The 26,702-nt window shown below is 41.7% G+C and overlaps 1 protein-coding gene across 1 annotated transcript in view; it reads right to left on the bottom strand.

Annotated features, from left to right (window-relative positions):
• The window catches only part of LOC120044209 (band 4.1-like protein 4), a 104,464-nt gene that overhangs the window by 28,393 nt on the left and 49,369 nt on the right, over positions 1-26,702 (bottom strand). The window contains exons 3-10 of the mRNA XM_038988807.1: positions 25,696-25,747; positions 25,457-25,535; positions 24,892-24,989; positions 24,287-24,407; positions 12,415-12,502; positions 11,918-12,006; positions 7,544-7,607; positions 2,029-2,120 (exon numbers count right to left, since the gene is read on the bottom strand). Coding sequence (XP_038844735.1) covers positions 2,029-2,120; positions 7,544-7,607; positions 11,918-12,006; positions 12,415-12,502; positions 24,287-24,407; positions 24,892-24,989; positions 25,457-25,535; positions 25,696-25,747 — 683 coding nt within the window. The remainder of the gene's footprint in view (positions 1-2,028; positions 2,121-7,543; positions 7,608-11,917; positions 12,007-12,414; positions 12,503-24,286; positions 24,408-24,891; positions 24,990-25,456; positions 25,536-25,695; positions 25,748-26,702) is intronic.

The raw sequence follows: 26,702 nt of genomic DNA, 5'->3' as shown, positions 1-26,702 counted from the left end.
CCCAGGCTCTTTAGACTGCTCTCATTAGGCCAACACACGGATGTACGCACAAATCAAATCAATTCAAGCTTTATTTCTACAGCACATGTCAGACATGAAATGCAACACAATGTGCTTTACAGGAAAACAAACTAATAAAAACAATGAAAATAAAAATATTACTACACAACAAACATAAGAGGGTGAAAAACAAGAATAACAATAAAAACCGAACGATTATAAAAGCACCCTAAGGAAAAGCAAAGCTAAACATGTGTGTTTTAAGATCCCCTTTAAAAATGTCCAATGTTTCTGCCTTCCTCAGGCCTTCTGGCAGGCTATTCCAGAGACATGGGGCATAGTAACTAAAGGCTGTCTCTCCATGCCTCTTGGTCCTAGGCTTTGGGATAGTTAAAAGGCCCGTGCCAGGGGACCTGAGGGACCTACTGGGTACATAACTTAAAAGCATGTCTGACATGTATTGGGGTGCACAATCGTGGATTGATTTAAAAACAAATAGATGAAATGTATTCTAAAACTCACAGGCAGCCAGTGCAGAGACCTTAAAACCGGTGTAATGTGTGCTCTCCGTCTGGTCTTGGTCAGTACCCGTGCTGCAGCATGCTGTATGTTTTACAGTACAGAGACCTTAAAACCGGTGTAATGTGTGCTCTCCGTCTGGTCTTGGTCAGTACCCGTGCTGCAGCATTCTGTATGTTTTGCAGTTGACCAATGTCTTTCTTGGGTAGACCAAACAGGAGAGCATTACAGTAGTTAGACTGCTTGTAATAAAAGCATGGATGAGTCTCTCTGTACCAGCCTGAGAAAGAAACAGCAGCACCATGGCAATGTTCCTCAGGTGCTAAAAAGCTATTTTTGTCACCTTCCTAATGTATGATTTGAAATTGTGTTCAGAATGGAAAATAACACCAAGGTTTTTTACCTGGCGTTTTATCTTTATTGCATGTGAATTAAAATGTGCGGCTAGATTCTCTCTCTGGGCATTAGCTCCAACAATAAGTCTTGATTTAGCTTGTTCACTTTGATTAAGGACTGAGGGACTCTGGAGGATTTGACTTGTAAGGAATTGAGCTTTTCTGTGATATTTATGTTAAGAGGTATGTGATAGTGTTACTACCTGAGGGGATGACAGAGTAGGGGATTGACAGAGTAGGGGATTGACAGAGTAGGGGATTGACAGAGTAGGGGATTGACAGAGTAGGGGATTGACAGAGGAGGGGATGACAGAGTAAAGGATGACAGAGTTAAGGATGACACAGGAGAGGGTTAACAGAGGGGGGTTTACATAGGGGGGTTGACAGAGGAGGGGTTGACAGAGGGGGGATGACAGAGGGGGGGTGACAGAGGAGGGGATGACAGAGGGGGATGACAGAGGGGGGGGGGGGTGACAGAGAAGGGGATTGACAGAGTAGGGGATGACAGAGTAAAGGATGACAGAGAAAGGATGACACAGGAGAGGGTTGACAAAGGGGGGTTTACATAGGGGGGTTGACAGAGGAGGGGATGACAGAGGGGGGATGACAGAGGGGGGGTGACAGAGGAGGGGATGACAGAGGGGGGTTGACAGAGGAGGGGATGACAGAGGGGGGATGACAGAGGGGGGGTGACAGAGGAGGGTTTACATAGGGGGGTTTACATAGGGGGGTGGACAGAGGAGGGGATGACAGAGTAAAGGATGACACAGGAGAGGGTTGACATAGGGGGGTTTACATAGGGGGGTTGACAGAGGAGGGGGTGACAGAGAAGGGCTTTGGTTGGAATAGTGTGGGTGATGGTGTTGTAGATAGGAGGGAGGATAATTTTTCACTGAACGTGAGATAGTTTGGGTTCTTACCTGTGGAAGGTGGTAGAGATTCTAACTGAGAAGTTATAATAGTGTTGGTATAGTAGTATTTGCCTATGACAGTGTGTGTGTGTGTGTGTGTGTGTGTGTGTGTGTGTGTGTGTGTGTGTGTGTGTGTGTGTGTGTGTGTGTGTGTGTGTGTGTGTGTGTGTGTGTGTGTGTGTGCGTAGTATGTCGTTTTTTACCTGAAGAAAGTGTGATGTTCTATGCAGCACTTCCACAGATGTTTACAGGCTGTCTTATTGGCTGCCTTGAAGAAGAATGACGTCTCTGTGCACTGTAAATAAACAACAACAATCTCTTATACCAAAAACAAACACACAAACAAACAAATAATGCAAATCACATTCAGCAGCTAAATCAATAAGATACAGTGGCAAGAAAAAGTATGTGAACCCTTTGGAAATACCTGAATTCCTGCATAAATTGGTCATAAAATCTGATCTGATCTTCATCTTGGTCACAACAATAGACAAACACAGTCTGCTTAAACTAATAGCACACAAACAATTATACGTTTTCATGTCTTTATTGAACACACCATGTAAACATTCCAAGTGCAGGGTGGAAAAAGTATGTGAACCCTTGGTTTTAATAACTGGTTGACCCTCCTTTGGCAGCATTAACCTCAACCAAACATTTTCTGTAGTTGCGGATCAGACCTGCACAACGGTCAGGAGGAATTTTGGACCATTCCTCTTTACAAAACTGTTTCAGTTCAGCAATATTATTGGGATGTCTGGAGTGAACTGCTCTCTTGAGGTCATGCCACAGCATCTCAATCGGGTTGAGGTCAGGACTCTGACTGGGCCACTCCAGAAGGCATATTTTCTTCTGTTGAAGCCATTTCGTTGTTGATTTACTTCTGTGTTTTGGGTCGTTCTCCTGATGCATCACCCAACTTCTGTTGAGCTTCAATTGGCGGACAGATAGCCTAACACTCTCCTGCAAAATGTCCTGATAAACTTGGGAATTCATTTTTCCATCGATGATATCAAGCTGTCCAGGCCCTGAGGCAGCAAAGCAGATGCAAATCATGATGCTCCTTCCACAATACTTTATAGTTGGGATGAGGTTTTGATGTTGGTGTGTTGTGCCTTTTTTTCACCAACATAGTGTTGTGTGTTCCTTCCAAACAACTCAACTGTAGATTAATCTGTCCACAGAATATTTTGCCAGTAGCGCTGTGGAACAACATCCAGGTGCACTTTTGCAAACTTCAGATGTGCAGCAATGTTGGTTTTTTTGACAGCTGTGGCTTCATCCGTGACGTCCTCCCATGAACACCATTCTTTGTTTAGTGTTTTACGTATTGTAGACTCGTCAACAGAGATGTTAGCATGTTCCAGAGATTTCTGTAAGTCTTTAGCTGACAATCTGGGATTCTTCTTAACCTCACTGAGCATTCTGCGCTGTGCTCCTGCAGTCATCTTCGCAGGACGGCCACTCCTATCTTGTCTCATTGGTTGGACTCAAGGTTAGCTGACTCCTGACTCCAATTAGCATTTGGAGAAGTCATTAGCCTAGGTGTTCACATACTTTCCCCAACCTATACTGTGAATGTTTAAATGATGTATTCAATATACACAAGAAAAAACAATAATTTTTGTGTTATTAGTTTAAGCACACTGTGTTTGTCTATTGTTGTGACTTAGATGAAGATCAGATCAAATTTGATGACCAATTTATGCAGAAATCCAGGTAATTCCAAAGGGTGCACATACTTTTTCTTGCCACTGTATATTAAAGCAATAAGGCCGAGGGGGTGTGGTATATGGCCAATATACCACAGCTAAGGGGTGTTCTTATGCACAACGCAACACGGAGTGCCTGGATACAGCCCTTAGCCGTGGTATATTGGCCATATACCACAAACCCCTGATATTCCTTACTGCTATTATAAACCGGTTAGCAACATAAATATATAAAATATATACATAATTATAAACTGGTGGTTTGAGCCCTGAATTATGATTGGCTGAACGCCATGGTACAGTGCCATCGTAAAAGTATTCAGACCCCTTTACCTTTTCCACATTTTGTTATGTTACAGCAGGGGTGTCAAACTCATTCCACGGAGGGCCTAGTGTCTGCAGGTTTTTGGTTTTTCCTTTCAATAAAGCCCTAGACAACCAGGTGTGGGGAGTTCCTAACTAATTAGTGATGTTAATTCATCAATCAAGTACAAGGGAGGAGCGAAAACCCGCAGACACTCGGCCCCCCGTGGAATGAGTTTGACACCTGTGTGTTACAGGCTTATTCTAAAATGTATTAACTAACTGTTTTCCCTCATCAATCTACACACAATACCCATAATGACAAAGCGAAAACAGGTTTTTGAAATTTTGACAAATTAGTGAAAAATAAAAAACAAATACTTTATTTACGTAAGTATTCAGACCCTTTGCTATGAGACTCGAAATTGAGCTCAGGTGCATCCTGTTTCCATTGATCATCCTTGAGATGTTTCTACAACTTGACTGGAGTCCACTTGTGGTAAATTCAATTGATTGCACATGATTTGGAAAGGCACACGCCATGAGGTCAAAGGAATTGTCCGTAGACCTCCGGGACAGGATTGTCAAGGCACAGATCCGGGGAAGGGTACCAAAATATTTCTGCCCAATTGAAGGTCCTCAAGAACACAGTGGCCTCCATCATTCTTAAATGGAAGAAGTTTGGATCCACCAAGACTTCCTAGAGCTGGCCGTCCGGCCAAACTGAGCAATCGAGGGAGAAGGGCCTTGGTCAGGGAGGTGACCAAGAACCTGATGGTCACTCTGATAGAGCTCCAGAGTTCCTATGTGGAGATGGGAGAACCTTCCAGAAGGACAACCATCTCTGCAGCACTCCACCAATCAGGCCTTTATAGGAGAGTAGCCAAACAGAAGCCGCTCCTCAGTAAAAGGCACATGACAGCCCGCTTGGAGTTTGCCAAAAGGCACCTAAAGACTCTCAGACCATGAGAAACAAGATTCTCTGGTCTGATGAAACCAAGATTGAACTCTTTGGCCTGAATGCCAAGCATCACGTTTGGTGGAAACCTGGCACCATCCCTACGGTGAAGCATGGTGGTGGCAGCATCATGCTGTGGGGATGTTTTTCAGCGGCAGGGACTGGGAGACTAGTCAGGATCGAGGGAAAGATGATCGGAGAAAAGTACAGCGATATACTTGATGAAAACCTGCTCCAGAGCGCTCAGGACCTTAGACTGGGGCGAAGGTTCACCTTCCAACAGGACAACAACCCTAAGCACACAGCCAAGACAATGCAGTAGTGGCTTCCGGACAAGTCTCTGAATGTCCTTAAGTGGCCCAGCCAGACTTGAACCCGATCAAACATCTCTGGAGAGACCTGAAAATAGCTGTGCAGCAACGCTCCCCATCCAACCTGACAGAGCTTGAGAGGATCTGAAGAGAAGAATGTTAGGAACTCCCCAAATACAGTTGTGCCAAGCTTGTAGCGTCATACCCAAGAAGACTCGAGGCTGTAATCGCTGCCAAAGGTGCTTCAACAAAGTACTGAGTAAAGGTTCTGAATACTTATGAAAATGTGATATTTCAGTTTTTTTTGGTATACATTTGCAAACATTTCTAAAAACCTGTTTTTGCTTTGTCATGATAGGGTATTGTATGTAGATTGATGTTTTTTTTTTTTTAATCCATTTTAGAATAAGGCTGTAACCTAACAAAATGTGGAAAAAGTCAAGGGGTCTGAATACTTTCCAAAGGCACTGTATATCAGACTGTATACCCCGGGTATGACAGAACATACATTTTTACTGCTCTAATTATGTTGGTAACCAGTTTATAATAGCGATATGGCACCTCTGGGGTTTGCGATACATGGCCAATATACCACGGCTAAGGGCTGTATCAAGGTCCTCCGCGTTGCGACATACATAAGAACAGCCCTTAGCTGTGGTATATTGGCCATGTATCGCAAACCCCACAGGTATACATTTGATTTATTTCATTATTTATTTATAGGGGACAATGCACATTAATCAACATCAACATTACAATAACGCAAAATCCATGTAAATGTGCTGGGGTTAGCCAAAAGCTAATTTGCACTCGTTGTGCCAGGGCAGCTAAGGACAATTACACAGTCACAATACACATACTCACTAAAACAATGCAAAATACAAATACATTACATCCAATAATATATCATTCTAACAACAACACCACCATCATCAACTGTCGTCTTACATATTAGGAACCACAGACAACTCATGCGTACAGGTTTGGATAGACTTGAGCCATGTTTCAATTCAAATGTAAAAGTACAATAATCAGTGCAGTTTCTCAAGTCCGTGGGCATTGCATTCCAGTGTATTGTAGCTCTAACAGAGAAGGCTGATTGACCGATTTTACTGTGTCGAAAAGGGACACAATCCCCACACCTCCTCGGGCCTTATTGCTTAAATATACTGTCTGATAGACACACGACTGGCCAATCAGCATCCAGAACCCAAACTACACGGTTTATAATTCTAACATATACCATAACAAAGGACATTTGCTTCATCATTCATTGTGAAAACAACCGGCTACATAATTAGGTGGTGTTCTGTGGTGGTGGATAGGCCACTGCATCGCCCTCCTGACAAATGTACCATTACATGTACAGCAAATGAACAGGTAGTGTGTAATCTTTCACCCATATGGGATGTCTATGTTTGGTCATTAGGATAATAGATATCAGACTTTAGAGAGAGGACGACTCACACTCTAACCTCTACAGCTAGTCTCAAAAGAGGAGGTAGCTACTGTTGATCCATGGCTCTCTATTTTATTTCAATTAAGCTCTGGTCTTCTGAGCTGCTCGGATAGTGTATTGTCAATAATGGGTCTCTGGCTGCTTGACTGCCTCGGCTTAATGAGACTCTCAGGTCGCTAGATGGAGCACGCACACACATGCACGCACGCACACGCACACCAGTGAAAATGAATCGACTGAATAAACCAAATTCAATATTTCATTCAGCAAGACACACAGGTCTCTATGAGTCACACTATCTCAACAGAGAGAGGAGAAAAGTTGTTCTGCTTCAGTGATATCTGAAGGTGTGGGCCCAGACACTTTTTCCATCACTTCCAAAATGATCAAGAAATCCTCCCCAAAAGCGTACGTTTGAAAATTCCCAGAAAACCCAAAGGTTCATCATTAAGCTGAAAATGTTTTGAGGAAGTGACGTTTGTGGGAAGTGTCTCTCTTCCCATTTGCACCTGTGAAGTGAACATCAGTGAAAATGGGAGAGAGCTTCCAAGGCTGCACCCATGTCCCATAGTCCTGCTCTGTCATGTTCCTTTAATTTCTCTCATTAAACATTAGGCGGATGTCAAAATCTTTCAAGATCAAACACACGATTGACCTTTCAAGGTTTCACATGGGAGTACTGCAACTACTCCTTGGAAAATTCAGTCAGTTTTATTTTATGCCTTGTTATGAAGTCTGAAATGGGGGGAAATTATAATGAGGTTTTCTACATCTGTGATATCCAAACAAATTGATTCTGATTCAGTCATACCAAGTTTGCTAGTGTGAATGATCTCAAATTATTGAGTTTAAGAAACATGTTCAAATAAACAGAATAATCACAAACAAACAAAGCCAAGGTTTAAAATTCAGTCCATAACTTCACAAAACATTCCTTATGTAGATAATACTGAAACATAATAACTGACAACTTACATCTTTTCCAACGACTTGAAGCTCAAACTGTGTTTCCTTAAAATGCACTTTTGTTATCCTTGGCCTAAAATGATTAAAAAACAAACAGATAATGAGATGTTTATTAACAGGTATGATAGCTTATCAGTCACAGTTGATTTTCTCATACAAACTACAGCAAGTTATCTAACTAATATGAAGGGCTCTATTTTTGGCTGGTGTTAGTTTGCAATTTCGTCATGTAAAAACTGGCGCACAGGCATTTTTCCAGCCGTAACGCCAAGTTCGGCAACTTACCTGTCTTATATCAGCTTGTTTGCGCTCAGATGGGCGCTACAAAGGGTAGTGCGTATGGCCCAGTACATCACTGTGGCCAAGCTTGCTGCCATCCAGGATCTCTATACCAGACCGTGTCAGAGGAAGGCCCTAAAAATTGTCAAAGACTCCAGCCACCCTAGTCATAGACTGTTCTCTCCGCTCCTGCACTGCAAGCGGTACCGGAGCGCCAAATCTAGGTCCAAAAGGCTTCTTAACAGCTTATACCCCCAAGCCATAAGACTGCTGAACAGTTAATCACATGGCTACCCAGACTATTAGCATTGACCCCGTTTTCTATGCTGCTGCTACTCACTGTTTATAATCTATGCATAGTCACTTTACCTCTACCTACATGTACATATTACCTCAATTACCTCGACTAACCTGTACCCCCACACCGGTACTCCATGTATATAGCCTTGTTATTGTTATTTTATTGTGTAACTTTTTTTAACTTCAGTTTATTTAGTAAATATATTCTTATTTTTCTTTACTGCAGGTTAATTAGGGATAGTCCCCTTTTTTCCAATTTTCGCCTAAAATGACATACCCAAATTTAACTGCCTGTAGCTCAGGCTCTTAAGCAAGGATATGCATATTCTCGGTACCATTTGAAAGGAAACACTTTGAAGTCTGTGGAAATGTGAATTGAATGTAGGAGAATATAACACAATAGATCTGTTAGAAGAAAATACAAAGAAAAAAACAACTTTTTGAAATTCCAACATCTTTGAAATGCAACAGAAAGGTCCCACATCTAGCCATCACTGTGGTTGTAATTCCGATGGTGTCCACAAGATGGCAGCAGTGTATGTGCAAAGTTTCAGACGGATAACTTGAAGTATGAGCAAACTACATGACATTTAGTGTAAAGTCACCCAGGTACATTTGGACAAATCGTGAAGGAGACATTTACATTCACATTACATTTTTCTGCAAGAATATAGTCAAATCTGTATACTTGGAATTTGATTTAGTTTTTCCAGTATTAGTAGACATATTGTAAGTTCAACATTTGCAAAACAACCAGTTTTCATAACTTCATAACTCTCCATATTCTTATAATTTTTGCCCAAAAGGAAAAGGCTTGCTGTCGCACAAGGTTAGCAGCTACATTTTGCGACAGATACGGGGTTACCGGATACTCCCGTAAAGCCCAGCTCATTGGCTATCTATCTAGCTTTGTTTGACCCCGATTGGTGCTTATTTGACAAAGTTACAGTCGATCAAGTGAAGACCGCCCGCGTCATCGGCGTGCCATGAAGGCATTGCTCTCTGACCAAATTTGGTGTCCTATAGGATATACTACACCCCTAATGATATAGTGAAGTCTGGTTATGTTCTAGGATCTCTGAGGAATAAATATTAACGTGATTTGACTGGTTGAAACAACGTTTAGGGTTACATTTTCACAGATTCCTTTCTTTGCAAATTGAACGAGTGGAAATATAAAATCGATCGTGCATGCTATATGGACCTTTTTAGGATATGAAAAATGATTTTATCTAACAAAATGACACTTCTTGTTATCTCTGGGACCCTTTGGATGATAAATCAGAGCAAGATTTGAGAATGTAAGTACACATGTCACCTTCAGAGGTGGATTTATCAAACCTATCGCGGTGAAAAAAGTGTTTTGTTGTTAGGAGCTCTCCTCAAACAATAGCATGGCATTTTTTCACAGTAATAGCTACTGTAAATTGGACACTGCAGTTATATTAATTAACAAGAATTTACGCTTTCAGACGATATAAGACACTTATATGCACCGACATTTGTTGTTTCTCTAAAATCTGCGATCGTGACACAAGGAGCTGCATGATTTACAACTGTCCCGTTGACGGGACGCCTATCCCTAATTAAGGCGTAGTAACTTGTTGGTTAAGGGCTCGTAAGTAAGCATTTCACTGTAAGGTCTACACCTGTTGTATTCGGCGCATGTGACAAATAAAACTTGATTTGCTTTGATTTGGGTGGAAATATTTGAGGTGTGTCCTTAAAAAGATGATCCAAACTGCTAATTTCAGGCAGCGATGTTAGAGATATTTAAGACCAACCAAAAGCTATTTTTAGCGGTAATGCAGGTTGGTTATGCCATGAATTTAGACAGTGGAAACACAGCCTATCGAGCTGTGACGCACAATACCCATATGTGCATGGAACAAGAGTAGCCTAATGTGCTTTGGTGCCTGTATACTTTGTATTTAGAAACATAAACATCCCTAATTAATTAAAAACCAAGCATAGCCTCCACTCCTCTCAATTAAGGTTTTTTTTCTGCTCAATGCAATCGCGAAGTAGTTAAGACTGGCTCCTGAGACCACTTGTAAATAAATCTTAATCACCAAAGATGTATTAAAATATAACGTTTGAGAGGATTAAAACAGTGACATTCCCTTTTTATCTATGCATTGTAGGCAGACCCATATTATCTTAGCCATGCAGGTCCCGTTTTAAACGTGCATAAAACCCTCTCCATTATTTAGGCTACGTGTCCAAGCCCATCATGAAACGAGAGACGAGAACCTCTGAATACCAGGGCCATCCCAGCCAGCACCGGTGAACCTCGTATTTTGAAGTTATCTGTAACCTGTAAAAATGGCTTGTTTTCAGTTTCATTTGTTCAAAACTCAAGCAATCCTTTAGGCCTACTATAACAAAGGCTGGGCTGGTTCAACAGCAATGCCTTTCTTTTTTATCCTGGCGATTTCATGATATCATTACATTTCACATATATTTATTGTTATTGTTGTTTAAAAAAAAACTGATTGGTTGTTTTTCGTTACATTTTATTACAACCAAAGTTATTAGAATGATTTACCTTTCCTGGTTTAATGGTGGCAACGTCCGTGGCGTGCTTGCAATGCAGATGCTGGAGATGGGTGAATGTGATCTGATCTGTAAGATGGTTCCACATATATTCATATTTGGGAGCAGTATAACGGTGAGTGGACGTTCTCCCTTTCTCTTTATATTGGATCTTTGTCCAGCTACTGTGAACAATTGGGATGTGAGTAAAACCCTCTATAGTCTGCGTTGTTTTAATATTATATGCCCACGGGGAGAAATTATGGTGCCTGTATGTGTATTTAGACATAGCCTATTTAAAACAAGTTGTCGCTTCATTTAGAATTTGAATTAAATTATTTGCTCTCTTTTTAGGCCTTATCAATCATTTATTGAATCTTGTTTATTGACAATGTTTGGCATATCGATGCTCAGCCATAATACAATTTACAGTAGACCTAGCCCCTATATCAGTGTGAATGCTATTGAAGCCATGCAATTACTTAGAACAATGTGGACTGCAAATGGGTTCAAGTTAAAGATAGTCTACATTGTGTTATTTTGTTTCTGTAAGCCATTTAACAAACTATAAAGGACAAACATTGGAAATTGAGTTGATTGCAAGGCAATACATAAAAGACTGTAAATACACAACTTAAAGCAACCACTTATTTAGCCATGGAGCACATTCTGATTGGCCAAGCCTCGACACACCCACAACTTGTTAATTCATCAAAACCCAGCCCTTTCGCACCAACGCCAGCAAGTCCGTTGATAATTGTGATAGTGAAAATAGCACAAATATTTCTGACACACCCCTGAACCTATAGCACTAACGCTCCTGCGTTAGGTTTGTGTCACGCACTGACCTCAGAGAGCCTTTTTATTTCTCTATTTGGTTAGGTCAGGGTGTGATTAGGGTGGGCATTCTAGTTTTTTGTTTTCTATGTTGGCCTGGTATGGTTCCCAATCAGAGGCAGATGTCTATCGTTGTCTCTGATTGGGATCATATTTAGGCAGCCTTTTCCCACCTGTTGTTTGTGGGATCTTGTTTTTGTGTAGCTGCCTGTGAGCAGCCCAGAACGTCACGGTTCGTTTCTTCTGTTTTGTTTGGTGAGTTTCATATTTATTAAACATGTGGAATTCTACGCACGCTGCGCCTTGGTCCAATCATTCAAACGAACGTGACAGTTTGTTAAAATAGAGTCCGAAGTGGGAGTTATAGGTCAAACTATCATATTCCTTATTTACTCCTACAATGTATACAAATCATCCAAAAACAATACCTACCAGAAATACTTCCCAACTTGTGTTTTGTTCTTGTAAACAACAACTCCAATAGGTGTTAACCCCAGGAAGTATTCAGATTGATTCTCGCCCTGAAACACACCACAATAATAGGTATTTTTACAAGCACAATTTACATACTATGTCCCAACCAGAAATAACACACAGTAAAGATATTAACGTATGTGTCAAAGGATAAGAAAATAGGAAAATAGTCATCTCTCCATATACAAAGAAACTAGGACAATAAGAAAGAACATTATCAAGGCAATGTGTTCGTGATAAACCACAGAATACAGCTCTAACAAGCATCTCATTGACTCTGTACCGGTACCCCCCTGTATATAGTCTCGCTATTGTCATTTACATTTTTTGTTACTTTTATTTCTTATTCTTATCTGTATTTTTTAAAACGGCATTGTTGGTTAGGGGCTCGTAAGTAAGCATTTCACTGTAAGGTCTACCTACACCTGTTGTATTTGGCGCATGTGACTACTTACAAACACAGGGTGAAGATCGACTCCGTACATATCCAGTGTTTTGGCGATTCCTAAATAATTGAGTTCAGCCTTGGAGGGAACCTGGCCCCTGAAACACAGAGAGGTTATCTTGTTGGTGAAGCATCAGGAAAGGCTTTCAAGCCCATATACAAACACATAGAAGTAAATCTTATCTAGTGTGTATCTACAAGTATACATAGTGTGACATTATCGAGTACACATCTGCAATTACTGTATACAAGGTATAACATGAGCAAGTATACACCTACAAGTATACATACCATAGTGTAACATTATCAAGTATACATCTTACTGTATACAGTTGAAGTCGAATGTTTACATACACCTTAGCCAAATACATTTAAACTCAGGTTTTCACAATTCCTGACATTTAATCCTAGTAAAAATTCCCTGTCTTGGGTCAGTTAGGATCACCACTTTATTTTAAGAATGTGAAATGTCAGAGAGAATGATTATTTCAGATTTGATTTATTTCATCACATTCCCAGTGGGTCAGAAGTTTACATACACTCAATTAGTATTTGGTAGCATTGCCTTTAAATTGTTTAACTTGGTTCAAACATTTCGGATAGCCTTCCACAAGCTTCCCACAATAAGTTGGGTGAATTTTGGCCCACTCCTCCTGACAGAGCTGGTGTAACTGAGTCAGGTTTGTAGGCCTCCTTGCTCGCACACACTTTTTCAGTTCTGCCCACAAATGTTTTATAGGATTGAGGTCAGGGCTTTGTGATGGCCACTCCAAATCCTTGACTTTGTTGTCCTTAAGCCATTTTGCCACAACTTTGGAAGTATGCTTGGGGTCATTGTCCATTTGGAAGACCCATTTGCGACCAAGCTTTAACTTCCTGACTGATGTCTTGAGATGTTGCTTCAATATATCCACATAATTTTCCTACCTTATGATGCCATCTATTTTGTTAAGTGCACCAGTCCCTCCTGCAGCAAAGCACCCCCACAACATGATGCTGCCACCCCCGTGCTTCACGGTTGGGATGGTGTTCTTCAGCTTGCAAGCCTCCCCCGTTTTCCTCCAAACATAACTATGGTCATTAGGGCCAAACAGTTCTATTTTTGTTTCATCAGACCAGAGGACATTTCTCCAAAAAGTACAATCTTTGTCTCCATGTGCAGTTGCAAACCGTAGTCTGGCTTTTTATAGCGGTTTTGGAGCAGGTTATGTCGATATAGGACTTGTTTTACTGTGGATATAGATACTTTTGTACCTGTTTCCTCCAGCATCTTCACAAGGTCCTTTGCTGTTGTTCTGGGATTGATTTGCACTTTTCGCACCAAAGTACGTTCATCTCTAGGAGACAGAACGCGTCTCCTTCCTGAGCGGTATGCCGGCTGCGTGGTCCCATGGTGTTTATACTTGCGTACTATTGTTTGTACAGATGAACTAGGTACCTTCAAGTGTTTGGAAATTGCTCCCAAGGATGAACCAGACTTGTGGAGGTCTACAATTTTTTTTCTGAGTTCTTGGTTGATTTCTTTTGATTTTCCCATGATGTCAAGCAAAGAGGCACTGAGTTTGAAGGAAGGCCTTGCAATACATCCACAGGTACACCTCCAATTGACTCAAATAATGTCAATTAGCCTATCAGAAGCTCCTGAAGCCGTGACATCCTTTTCTGGAATTTTCCAAGCTGTTTAAAGGCACAGTCAACTTAGTGTATGTAAACTCCTGACCCACTGGAATTGTGATACAGTGAATTATAATTGAAATAATCTGTCTGTAAACAATTGTTGGAAAAATTACTTGTGTCATGCACAAAGTAGATGTCCTAACCGACATGCCAAAACTATAGTTTGTTAACAAGAAATTTGTGGAGGTGTTGAAAAATGAGTTTTAATGACTCCAACCTCAGTGTATGTAAACTTCCGACTTCAACTGTACGTGGTGTAACATGAGCTAGTATACACCTACAAGTATACATACCGTAGTGTAACATTATATTGTACAGACTACTTAGTACATCTAGATATCTTTATCTATTCTAAAGCTAAGGATTTAGAAACATCTGAAGCTAAGGGTTTATAAACATCTAAAGCTAAGGGTTTATAAACATATAAAGCTAAGAGTTTATAAACATATAAAGCTAAGAGTTTATAAACATCTCAAGCTAAGAGTTTATAAACATATAAAGCTAAGGGTTTATAAACATCTGAAGCTAAGGGTTTAGAAACATATAAAGCTAAGGGTTTAGAAACATATAAAGCTAAGGGTTTATAAACATCTGAAGCTAAGGGTTTAGAAACATCTAAAGCTAAGGGTTTATAAACATCTGAAGCTAAGAGTTTATAAACATCTAAAGCTAAGGGTTTATATGAAGCTAAGGGTTTATAAACATCTAAAGCTAAGGGTTTAGAAACATCTGAAGCTAAGGGTTTAGAAACATCTGAAGCTAAGGGTTTATAAACATCTGAAGCTAAGGGTTTAGAAACATCTCAAGCTAAGGGTTTATAAACATCTGAAGCTAAGGGTTTAGAAACATCTGAAGCTAAGGGTTTAGAAACATCTGAAGCTAAGGGTTTAGAAACATCTGAAGCTAAGGGTTTATAAACATCTGAAGCTAAGGGTTTAGAAACATCTAAAGCTAAGGGTTTAGAAACATATAAAGCTAAGAGTTTATAAACATCTGAAGCTAAGGGTTTATAAACATCTGAAGCTAAGGGTTTATAAACATCTGAAGCTAAGGGTTTATAAACATCTCAAGCTAAGGGTTTATAAACATATAAAGCTAAGGGTTTATAAACATATAAAGCTAAGAGTTTAGAAACATCTAAAGCTAAGAGTTTAGAAACATCTAAAGCTAAGGGTTTATAAACATCTGAAGCTAAGGGTTTATAAACATCTGAAGCTAAGGGTTTATAAACATCTGAAGCTAAGGGTTTATAAACATCTGAAGCTAAGGGTTTATAAACATCTGAAGCTAAGGGTTTATAAACATCTAAAGCTAAGGGTTTAGAAACATCTGAAGCTAAGGGTTTAGAAACATCTGAAGCTAAGGGTTTAGAAACATCTAAAGCTAAGGGTTTATAAACATCTAAAGCTAAGGGTTTATAAACATCTGAAGCTAAGGGTTTATAAACATCTGAAGCTAAGGGTTTATAAACATCTGAAGCTAAGGGTTTATAAACATATAAAGCTAAGGGTTTATAAACATCTGAAGCTAAGGGTTTATAAACATCTAAAGCTAAGGGTTTATAAACATATAAAGCTAAGGGTTTATAAACATATAAAGCTAAGGGTTTATAAACATCTAAAGCTAAGGGTTTAGAAACAGCCATGTAACAAATTACTAAGTGACTGTTGGGGGAATGCAGTGCAACAAGAGAACACCCCAAATACATGGAAAGTTGATATTTATTGTGTCGTACTTCCCCCCTGATGACAGTATTACAGCAGTGATGGAGAGTTGTTTAACTGTCATGAATCCCCCAGTCTAATAAACAGTAAATCTAACATGATGATCTACCTGGTCAACAACAGAGGTAATATAGGTAGTGAGATTATAGCTAGAGTGTTTTAGAGTACTGTATGCAGTCTGGACAGATACAAGACAATGGATTCACTCTGAAGTGGCAACACTGAGATAAATATGCTACATATAATAATAATAATAATAATAATAAGGACCTACAATACAAGTCATCTTACATGCCAGACTTAATGTTCAGCAACAGACTTGTCTGGTCCCACGAGACTACAATAAAATATACTCAAATTAAACCAATACACCTTTCAAAAACGTACATAACATACTTTCCCTCCTCATCTAGTCAGTAATGCCTTTTCTACGTTCCTATTTCTTAATTAACATTCCATGTGAGATAATGTTCAACTAGGTTGTGGACTGGGTTATGTATCTCCTATTACTCATTAACTACAATATCATACAGAGAGAATCATGTTTAAAAACCAAACACATGCAGTCTAGGAGACCACAGGTATGGAGCAACTCCCTGTGCTTTGCTGAGTACATACAATATGTATATGTACAAGAGAGTGAACCGTGTACCAACTGCCAACTGAGTCTACAATATGGTGAAAATATCTATGAATGTGGATAAAGGGTGATGGTATTACTGTATGTATCGTGCAACCCATACTGTAATCTCTGGACTATAAGCAGTGTGTCTGCAGTGTAAACTCTGGCTTTGGTAAGCTTCATATACTGTGCCAACATCTCCCTCCTACTGTTAGAGGTGGACCCTCCCTCCCTCCTCCTCCTCCTCCTCCTCTCCCCTCTCCACTCTCAAGCCGTATCATTGATCTCCTGATCACACACATTAGTAACACAGAGACTCATTCAGCCTGCTCAAGTGTGACCCCTAGATCTCCTCACACCTCTCCTTCTCCTCCTCTTCTTCCACTCTTCCTCCTCCATCCATACCCTGAAGACAATCTGATCCTTCGCTCCCTCTTCTTTCCGAGTACATTTTGGATTCTGTTCACATGTTCTTTATAAGCGGCCGGGCCAGGGCTGAGATGATTGTCGGTATAAATGCGGTTAGGTGGTGAGTGGCTTGGAACGGGGAGTTATTAACGGACACTTCGGGGTGGGCAGGCTGAGGCAGGAGCTCCATGGAGCTGTGACAAAATGGGCGGGGAAAGGGACAGGGACACTCATCCCTCCGTTTGGCCCCATGTCTGCCTGCCTGGCTGTGTGTGTGTGTGTCGTTAGTGTGTTTGGTTGGCCTCATGTCTTCCCGCTGCTGCCTGTCAGAATGAGGCCACCTGGACGGACGAGGCAGGAATAGGAAGTGGAAGAGAGTCGGAGAGCAACAGATATGTGACAAGGGGTGTGGTGCTGGGTGCTCACTCTACATAGCAGATCACAGAGAGATTGACATCCACAGGCTCTTGAGAAAACTACATCTGTCTCATTGTATCTACCTCTCCCTCCCCCTTCCCCCCTCCCTCCCTACCACTCCTTCTATCTCTCTTTTCCTCCCTCTGCCTCTCCTCTTTTCATATTGCAGTCGCTCTCTCCTTAATTTTGGGTCAGTCACAGTGGTCAGGTATTCTGCCACTGTGTACTCTGAAATCGCATTCTAGTTTGCTCTGTTTTTTTGTTAATTCTATCCAATGTGTTAAATTATTCTCTTTTTGTTTCTCATGATTTGGTTGGGTCTAATTGCATTGCTGTTGTGGGGCTCTGTTGGATCTGTTTGTGTTTGTGAACAGAGCCCCAGAACCAGCTTGCTTAGGGGACTCTTCTCCAGGTTTATCTCTCTGTAGATGATAGCTATGTTATGAAAGGTTTGGAAATCATTTCCTTTTAGGTGGTTGTAGAAATTAATGTCTCTTTTCTGGATTTTTATAATTAGCGGGTATCAGCCTAATTCTGCTCTGCATGCATTATTTGGTGATTTACGTTATAAACGGAGGATATTTTTGCAGAATTCTGCATGCAGAGTCTCAATTTGGTGTTTGTCCCATTTTGTGAACTCTTGGTTGGTGAGCGGAGACCCCCGAATTTTATGTTATCTTTTGATGGCATAGAATGCCCTTCTTGCCTTGTCTCTCAGATCGTTCACAGCTTTGTGGAAATAACCTGTGATGCTGATGTATAGGCCGGGGTATGTATAGTTTTTTGTGTGCACTAGGACAAAAGTTTCTAGATGGAATTTGTATTCGTGGTCCTGGCAACTGGACCTTTTTTGTAACACCATTATTTTTGTCTTATTGAGATTTACTGTCAGGGCCCAGGTCTCTCTTTTTCTGAGTCCCGCTCCCTCTGTCTGTCTTCCTCTCTCTTTCTTCTCTCCTCTCTCTCTTTTCCACTCTTCCTCTCTCTTTTCCCTTCTTCCTCTCCTCTGTCCGATACCACAGCCTCTCTCTGATCATCAGTCAGTCAGACAGACAGCGGTGGGAAGAAAGGAGGATGCATGGTTGAACCCCCTAGTGACTGATGTCCAATCAGCCTGCTCCACTCTCCTCTCTCCACAGGACACTTAGCTCACTGGGTAAATAATGACCCAGGCTCGAGCCTCATCAGCAGGACACGGAGCTGAGGGCTGAGCATCCCCCTCCAGTGTTACAGTCTGTCACAGCAGCACTGACAGAGAGACAGAGACACAGAGACACAGAGACACAGAGACACAGAGAGAGAGAGAGAGAGAGAGAGAGAGAGAGAGGGAAGCTAAGAAGCCCCGGAGGGAATAGAGCAAAATCAAATGATGATCACTGTCTCTTGGTCATTGATAGCTGCCTGACATATTGAACCGTTTCACTTCTTACTGAGGACAGTGTTGTCTTTCTCAGCAACATTAATGGGATTCATGGTCATAGACTAAGACCTTTCAGGACTTATGGGGTTGACACTGTAAAAAGAACTGTAATGTATATGATATGTAATAATAGGACTGTCTGAGAAGAGAAACCCTATAGGTTTCTTGATTTTGATTTTAGTAAATCATTTTTACTCCTTTTTCTCCCCAATTTCGTGGTATCCAATTGGAAGTTACAGTCTTGTCCCATCGCTGCAACTCCTGTACGGACTGGGGAGAGGCGAAGGTAGAGAGCCATACGTCCTCCGAAACACGACACCGCAAAGCCGCACTGCTTCTTCACACACTGCTCGTTTAATCCGGAAGACAGCTACACCAATGTGTTGGAGGAAACACCGTACAGCTGGAAAACGAAGCCAGCGTGCATGTGCCCGGCTCGCCACAAGGAGTCGCTAGAGCGCGATGGAACAAGGACATCCCGGCAGGACAAACCCTCCTCTAACCAGGACGACGTGGGCCAATTGTGCGCCGCCTAATGGGTCTCCCAGTAGCGGCCGGCTGCGACACAGCCTGGGATCGAACCCAGGTCTGTAGTGACGCCTCTAGCACTGCGATGCATCCCTATATACCACAACAGCGCTGTTGGTCATCCCTATACCCCTACAGCTCTGTCGGTCATCCCTATACCCCAACAGCCTTGTAGGTCATCCCTATACCACTACAGCTCTGTCGGTCATCCCTATACACCTGCAGCTCTGTCGGTCATCCCTATACCCCTAAACCTCTGTCAGTCATCCCTATACCCCTACAGCTCGGTCGGTCATCTCAATACCCCTACAACTCTGTCGGTCATCCCTATACCTCTAGAGCTCTGTTGGTCATCCATCTACCCCTACAGCTCTGTCGGTCAATCTATACCCCTACAGCTCTGTCGGTCATCTTTATACCACTACAGCTTTGTCGGTCAATCTATACCCCTACAGCTCTGTCGGTCATCCTTAAACCACTACAGGTATGTTGGTCATCCCTATACCCCTACAGCTCTGTTGGTCATCCCTATACCCCTACAGCTCTGTTGGTCAATTTATACCCCTACAGCTCTGTTGGTCATCCCTATACCCCTACAGCTCTGTCGTCATCCCTCTACCCTACAGCTCTGTTGGTCAATCTATACCCCTACAGCTCTGTTGGTCAATTTATACCCCTACAGCTCTGTTGGTCATCCCTATACCCCTACAGCTCTGTTGGTCAATTTATACCCCTACAGCTCTGTTGGTCATCCCTATACCCCTACAGCTCTGTCGTCATCCCTCTACCCTACAGCTCTGTTGGTCACACCTCTACCCCTACAGCTCTGTTGGTCAATCTATACCCCTACAGCTCTGTCGGTCATCCCTCTACCCCTACAGCTCTGTTAGTCAATCTATACACCTACAGCTCTGTTGGTCATCCCAATACCCCTACAGCTCTGTTGGTCAATCTATACCCCTACAGCTCTGTCGGTCATCCCTCTACCCCTACAGCTCTGTTAGTCAATCTATACACCTACAGCTCTGTTGGTCATCCCAATACCCCTACAGCTCTGTTGGTCAATCTATACCCCTACAGCTCTGTCGGTCATCCCTCTACCCCTACAGCTCTGTTAGTCAATCTATACACCTACAGCTCTGTTGGTCATCCCAATACCCCTACAGCTCTGTTGGTCAATCTATACCCCTACAGCTCTGTCGGTCATCCCTCTACCCCTACAGCTCTGTTAGTCAATCTATACACCTACAGCTCTGTTGGTCATCCCAATACCCCTACAGCTCTGTTGGTCAATCTATACCCCTACAGCTCTGTCGGTCATCCCTCTACCCCTACAGCTCTGTTAGTCAATCTATACACCTACAGCTCTGTTGGTCATCCCAATACCCCTACAGCTCTGTTGGTCAATCTATACCCCTACAGCTCTGTCGGTCATCCCTCTACCCCTACAGCTCTGTTAGTCAATCTATACACCTACAGCTCTGTCGGTCATCCCAATACTCCTACAGCTCTGTTGATCAATCTTTACCCCTACAGCTCTGTTGATCAATCTTTACCCCTACAGCTCTGTTAGTCAATCTATACACCTACAGCTCTGTTGGTCATCCCTATACCCCTACAGCTCTGTCGGTCATCCCTATACCCTTACAGCTCTGTTGGTAATCCCTCTACCCCTAAAGCTCTGTTGGTAATCCCTCTACCCCTAAAGCTCTGTTGGTCATCCCTCTACCCCTACAGCTCTGTAGGTCATCCCTCTTCCCCCACAGCTCTGTTGGTCATCGCTCTACCCCTACTAAGTTATTAATACACCACCAGAGACTGACTACGTTATTAATACACCACCAGAGACTGGCAAAGTTATTAATACACCACCAGACTGACTACGTTATTAATACACCGCCAGAGACTGACTACGTTATTAATACACCGCCAGAGACTGACTACGTTATTAATACACCACCAGAGACTGACTACGTTATTAATACACCGCCAGAGACTGACTATGTTATTAATACACCGCCAGAGACTGACTATGTTATTAATACACCGCCAGAGACTGACTACATTATTAATACACCGCCAGAGACTGGCTAAGTTATTAATACACCACCAGAGACTGACTACGTTATTAATACACCACCAGAGGCTGACTACGTTATTAATACACCGCCAGAGACTGACTACATTATTAATACACCACCAGACTGACTACGTTATTAATACACCACCAGAGACTGGCTAAGTTATTAATACACCACCAGACTGACTACGTTATTAATACACCACCAGAGACTGACTACGTTATTAATACACCATCAGACTGACTACGTTATTAATACACCACCAGAGACTGACTACGTTATTAATACACCACCAGACTGACTAAGTTATTAATACACCATCAGACTGACTAAGTTATTAATACACCACCAGAGACTGACTAAGTTATTAATACACCACCAGAGACTGACTAAGTTATTAATACACCACCAGAGACTGACTACGTTATTAATACACCACCAGACTGACTACATTATTAATACACCACCAGACGGACTAAGTTATTAATACACCACCAGACTGACTACGTTATTAATACACCACCAGACTGACTACATTATTAATACACCACCAGAGACTGACTAAGTTATTAATACACCACCAGACTGACTACATTATTAATACACCACCAGAGACTGACTACGTTATTAATACACCACCAGAGACTGATACAATTATTAATACACCACCAGAGACTGGCTAAGTTATTAACCTCTACTTCTCCCCAAACCCGGATCCGGGAGCACCCCCATCAGTAAAAAAGCTGACTAGCATAGCCTAGCATAGCGTCACAAGTAAATACTAGCATCTAAATATCATTAAATCACAAGTCCAAGACACCAGATGAAAGATACACATCTTGTAAATCCAGCCATCATTTCTGATTTTTAAAATGTTTTACAGGGAAGACACAATATGTAAATCTATTAGCTAACCACGTTAGCAAAAGACACCACTTTTTTTACTCCACCAGTTTTTTACTCCATCAGTAGCTATCACAAATTCGACCAAATAAAGATATAAATAGCCACTAACCAAGAAACAACTTCATCAGATGACAGTCTGATAACATATTTATTGTATAGCATATGTTTTGTTAGAAAAATTTGCATATTTCAGGTATAAATCATAGTTTACCATTGCAGCCACCATCACAACTCTCACCAAAGCGACTAGAATAACTACAGAGAGCAACGTGTATTACCTAATTACTCATCATAAAACATTTCTTAAAAATACACAGCGTACAGCAAATGAAAGACACAGATCTTGTGAATCCAGACAATATTTCAGATTTTCTAAGTGTTTTACAGCGAAAACACAATATAGCGTTATATTAGCTTACCACAATAGCAAACATCACAACAGCATTGATTCAAGCCAAAAATAGCGATAACGTATAAACCACCAAAATATATAAATTTTTTCACTAACCTTCTCAGAATTCTTCAGATGACAGTCCTATAACATCATATTACACAATGCATATAGAGTTTGTTCGAAAATGTGCATATTTAGCGGCACAAATCGTGGTTATACAATGTGATTAGTGGCCAAAACTTCAAGCAATCTGTCCGGCGCCATCTTGGAGAGGCACCTAATCTAATCGAAAACTATTCATAAACTTGACTAAAAAATACAGATTGGACAGCAAATGAAAGATAAATTAGTTCTTAATGCAATCGTTGTGTTAGATTTTTAAAATTAACGTTACTGCGCAATACAGCGTGCGCTAAAGCGAGACAGCACCATAGTTCATGGCGGAATTATTTGACATTTGTCAACATAAGTACGAATTAACAGCATAAAGACTGCTTACTATTTGCCGAGCTTCCATCAGAATCTTGGGCAAGGTGTCCTTTCTCCAGAACAATCGTCTTTTGGTTGAAAGATGTCCTCTTCTCATGTGGAAATAGCAGCTAACGATAGCCACCCACTGGAGAGGTGTCCAACTCGTGAAAGCGCATCACAAAGAAATCCAGGAAAATCGCAATAAACTGATCTAAACTGCTATAAGTCGGTTTAAATTAACTACCTTATGATGTCTTTAACAACTATAACGAATAAAAACATGACCGGAGATACAGAACTGCTAAAACGAAAGCTTTGCAGGAGGCCATTGTGATGTCCCTGATGCGCCAGGCGCCCCGTTGAAAAGAACGGTACTTCCGTTCCACGGTCTTATATAGGGCCCCAGATTGCGCAATCCACTCCATTCAAATTCTCCCCACTTACTGACATCTAGAGGAAGACGTATGCAGTGCATGTAGCCCGATGGCTTACATGGGGACTTATAAACTGACCTCAGAACAGGGACCTCGATTTCTGAAATCTCACTCCCTGACAGGAAATGTGCTGCAGAATGAGTTCTGTTTCACTCAGAGAAATAATTCAAACGGTTTTAGAAACTAGAGAGTGTTTTCTATCCAATAGTAATAATAATATGCATATTGTACGAGCAAGAATTGAGTACGAGGCAGTTTAATTTGGAAACGAAATTATTACAAAGTGCAAATAGCACCCCCTATTGCCAAGAGGTTTTAATACACCACCAGAGACTGACTACGTTATTAATACACCATCAGACTGACTACATTATTAATACACCACCAGACTGACTACGTTATTAATACACCACCAGAGACTGACTACATTATTAATACACCACCAGAGACTGACTACGTTATTAATACACCACCAGAGACTGGTACTAAAGTTATTAATAAACCACCAAAGACTGACTAAGTATTTAATACACCACAGGGACTGACTGCACAACCCAGACACTGTAACACTGTTAAGACACTGTAACACTGTACAGTATCAGTGTTACAGTGTCTGGGTTGTCCAACAGTTGGATTACATCTGACGTATAGTACAGTGGAGAGAGGGGAACCTGTTATGAGCGGATTAGACTGGGATTAGGGATTGGGCTGGTTGTCAGAGAGGTCGCAGAGAGGTTGCAGAGAGGAAAGAAGGGGAGAAGAGAGGAGAGGAGAGAGAAGAGAGGAGAGGGCTGCCTTACATTACAGTTTTGTGGATTGTCTCGATGGCGTGCTCCAGTTCCTCTTTCTGGTCCGGGACAAAGCGGTACTCTGACACGTATCCCGACACATGTTTGTACGGGTCGTAGTCGCCAAGCTCGGCTGGAGAGAAATAGTGAAAGAAAGACACATGAGCACAGGCATACACACACGCACACACACACATTTTGACTGTGTGAGAGATCACATAATACAAGGAACAGTGGCATCACATAATACTAATCTCTATTTTTATTAACTATTTATACCTCTCTCCTGTCTGTCTGTCTGTCTGTCTGTCTGTCTGTCTGTCTGTCTGTCTGTCTGTCTGTCTGTCTGTCTGTCTGTCTGTCACTCTTCTCTCTCGCCGTCTCTCTCGCCATCTCTCTCTCTGTCCCTCTCTCTTTGCGTCTCTATCTCTCTGTGTGTCTCTCTCTCTGTGTGTCTCTCTCTCTCTGTGTCTCTCTCTCTCTGTGTGTCTCTCTCTCTGCCTCTGTCTCTCTGCCCCTCTCTCTCATCCTTTCTCTCTCTACCTCTCTCTCTCTGCCCCTCTCTCTCTCTGCCTCGCTTTTTCTGCCTCGCTCTTTCTGCCTCTGTGTGTACTCACACTGTATGGCCAGAGCAGCCAGCTGGGCGCTGATGTCGAGGGGACAGGGGATTCTGCCCTGTAGTACGTCCTGCTTCACCTGCAGGAAGAACTGATACCTACAGTACCCAGAGACACACACACACACACACATCCATATAGCACATGAAACACAGTACAAGCTATTTCATATTGTCATAGATAAGGACATAACCTGTAGTCTGCATGTAATCTTTTATACTGTATGTGTGGCTGTGAAGGCCAATTCAATAAAAAGTAGGGAGATGATAACACTGTTGTGTGACTGGATGATTGGTCAATGATATACTGTTTAGCAGGGGTAGGCAACCCTGGTCCTGGAGTGCTGCAGACACTTCATGTTTTTTTTAATGGACCTGGAAGACCAGGTGTGTTGAATTTAGGCAATCCCTGAACTGATCAATTAGCTCAGTTGGTCAGGTGTGGTGCCTAGTTGGAACAAAACCCTGCAGTACCTGCGGTACTCCAGGAACAGCGTTGACTACCTCTGATATATAGCATAGCACAATGATATTATCTGGAGAAATCTAGAAATCTAAATATATACCTTGTTATTTCTTCTTTTAGCTTGCAGGGATTTTCAGCGTAAAATTTGACCCCAAAATAGAGTGTGTATGGAGGCCCTTCTGAGAGAGAGACAGAGAGAGAGAGAGAGAGAAAGATAGAGAGAGAAAGAAAGATAGAGAGAGAAAGAGAGAGAGATTTCAGCAGCAGCAAACTCTCTGTATCCAAACAGCTGAGAGGCTTTCAACTCAACTGAATGCAGAGAAAGGAAGAGATACTTACTTGTTATTAAATCTTTGTGTTCTGAAAGGGTTTTCGAGGGGTCTAGCCAATACTGCAAACAAAAAACACAGAGAAGACATTCAAATGACATACAAAAATGACAGCCATAATGATTATTTGTTTACATAAGTAGTATCATACGTAATATACAATATGTAACTAGTAGCCTATGTGTACATTAACAAATACAGAATGTACTGTAACAAGCTATCTTGAGCATGAGTATTCAGTAATCTCGGTTAACCCAGAACTAAAGTATTGCGTAATGGGTCAGATGCTTGATTAAGTTCTGGGTCCATAAGATTTAAGAGAAGAGGTCAAATGAGGATCAGAACTACAACGAAGCGATCCACCCTTTCTCTTTGCAAGTCTGTGTGCCAAATGTCTCATCCCCTTCCAAAATTCGAAAGATGCTAATACCTGTGAAATCGTGATTTGTCCAAATAACCAGTGACGGAAAACACAAGCACAGGAACTAATGCTGCTGATCTCACACATCCCGTTGTATCATGACAGATATACCGTACCCTTTATGTTTACATAGTCTGTCCATGAGAGATTCAGTATTCAGTAATTGGCTGGAAGAAATGGAGAAATGCACTTTGTTATGTAAAGTCATGGCTGAGTGGTGTATGCAGTGTGTGCGTGTGTGCGTGTGTGTGTGTGTGTGTGTGTGTGTGTGTGTGTGTGTGTGTGTGTGTGTGTGTGTGTGTGTGTGTGTGTGTGTGTGTGCGCATGTAGTGTAGTGTAGTGTGCAGTCAGTGTATTGGACGGGACTCAGGCAGCTCCAGAGCGGGACGTTTAGTCATGCTAACTCTGGCATAATACTGAAGCCGCATTAAAACCAACTTTAATAAATGGTCTCGTTAAAAAGGAGTGTGAGTCATTCACATCTGCATCAGTAAAACATGGATTTTAAACAGGTCACAGCATGCTGCCACAGAGGCAAAAATCAAACACATGAAGCTTCTTCTTTATTGGCTTCTATTCATTATCTTATACTGTAC

The sequence above is a fragment of the Salvelinus namaycush genome, chromosome 3 (genome assembly GCF_016432855.1).
Source record: "Salvelinus namaycush isolate Seneca chromosome 3, SaNama_1.0, whole genome shotgun sequence".
NCBI classification, from domain to species: domain Eukaryota; kingdom Metazoa; phylum Chordata; class Actinopteri; order Salmoniformes; family Salmonidae; genus Salvelinus; species Salvelinus namaycush.
This window is presented reverse-complemented; position numbering and strand designations above follow the sequence as displayed.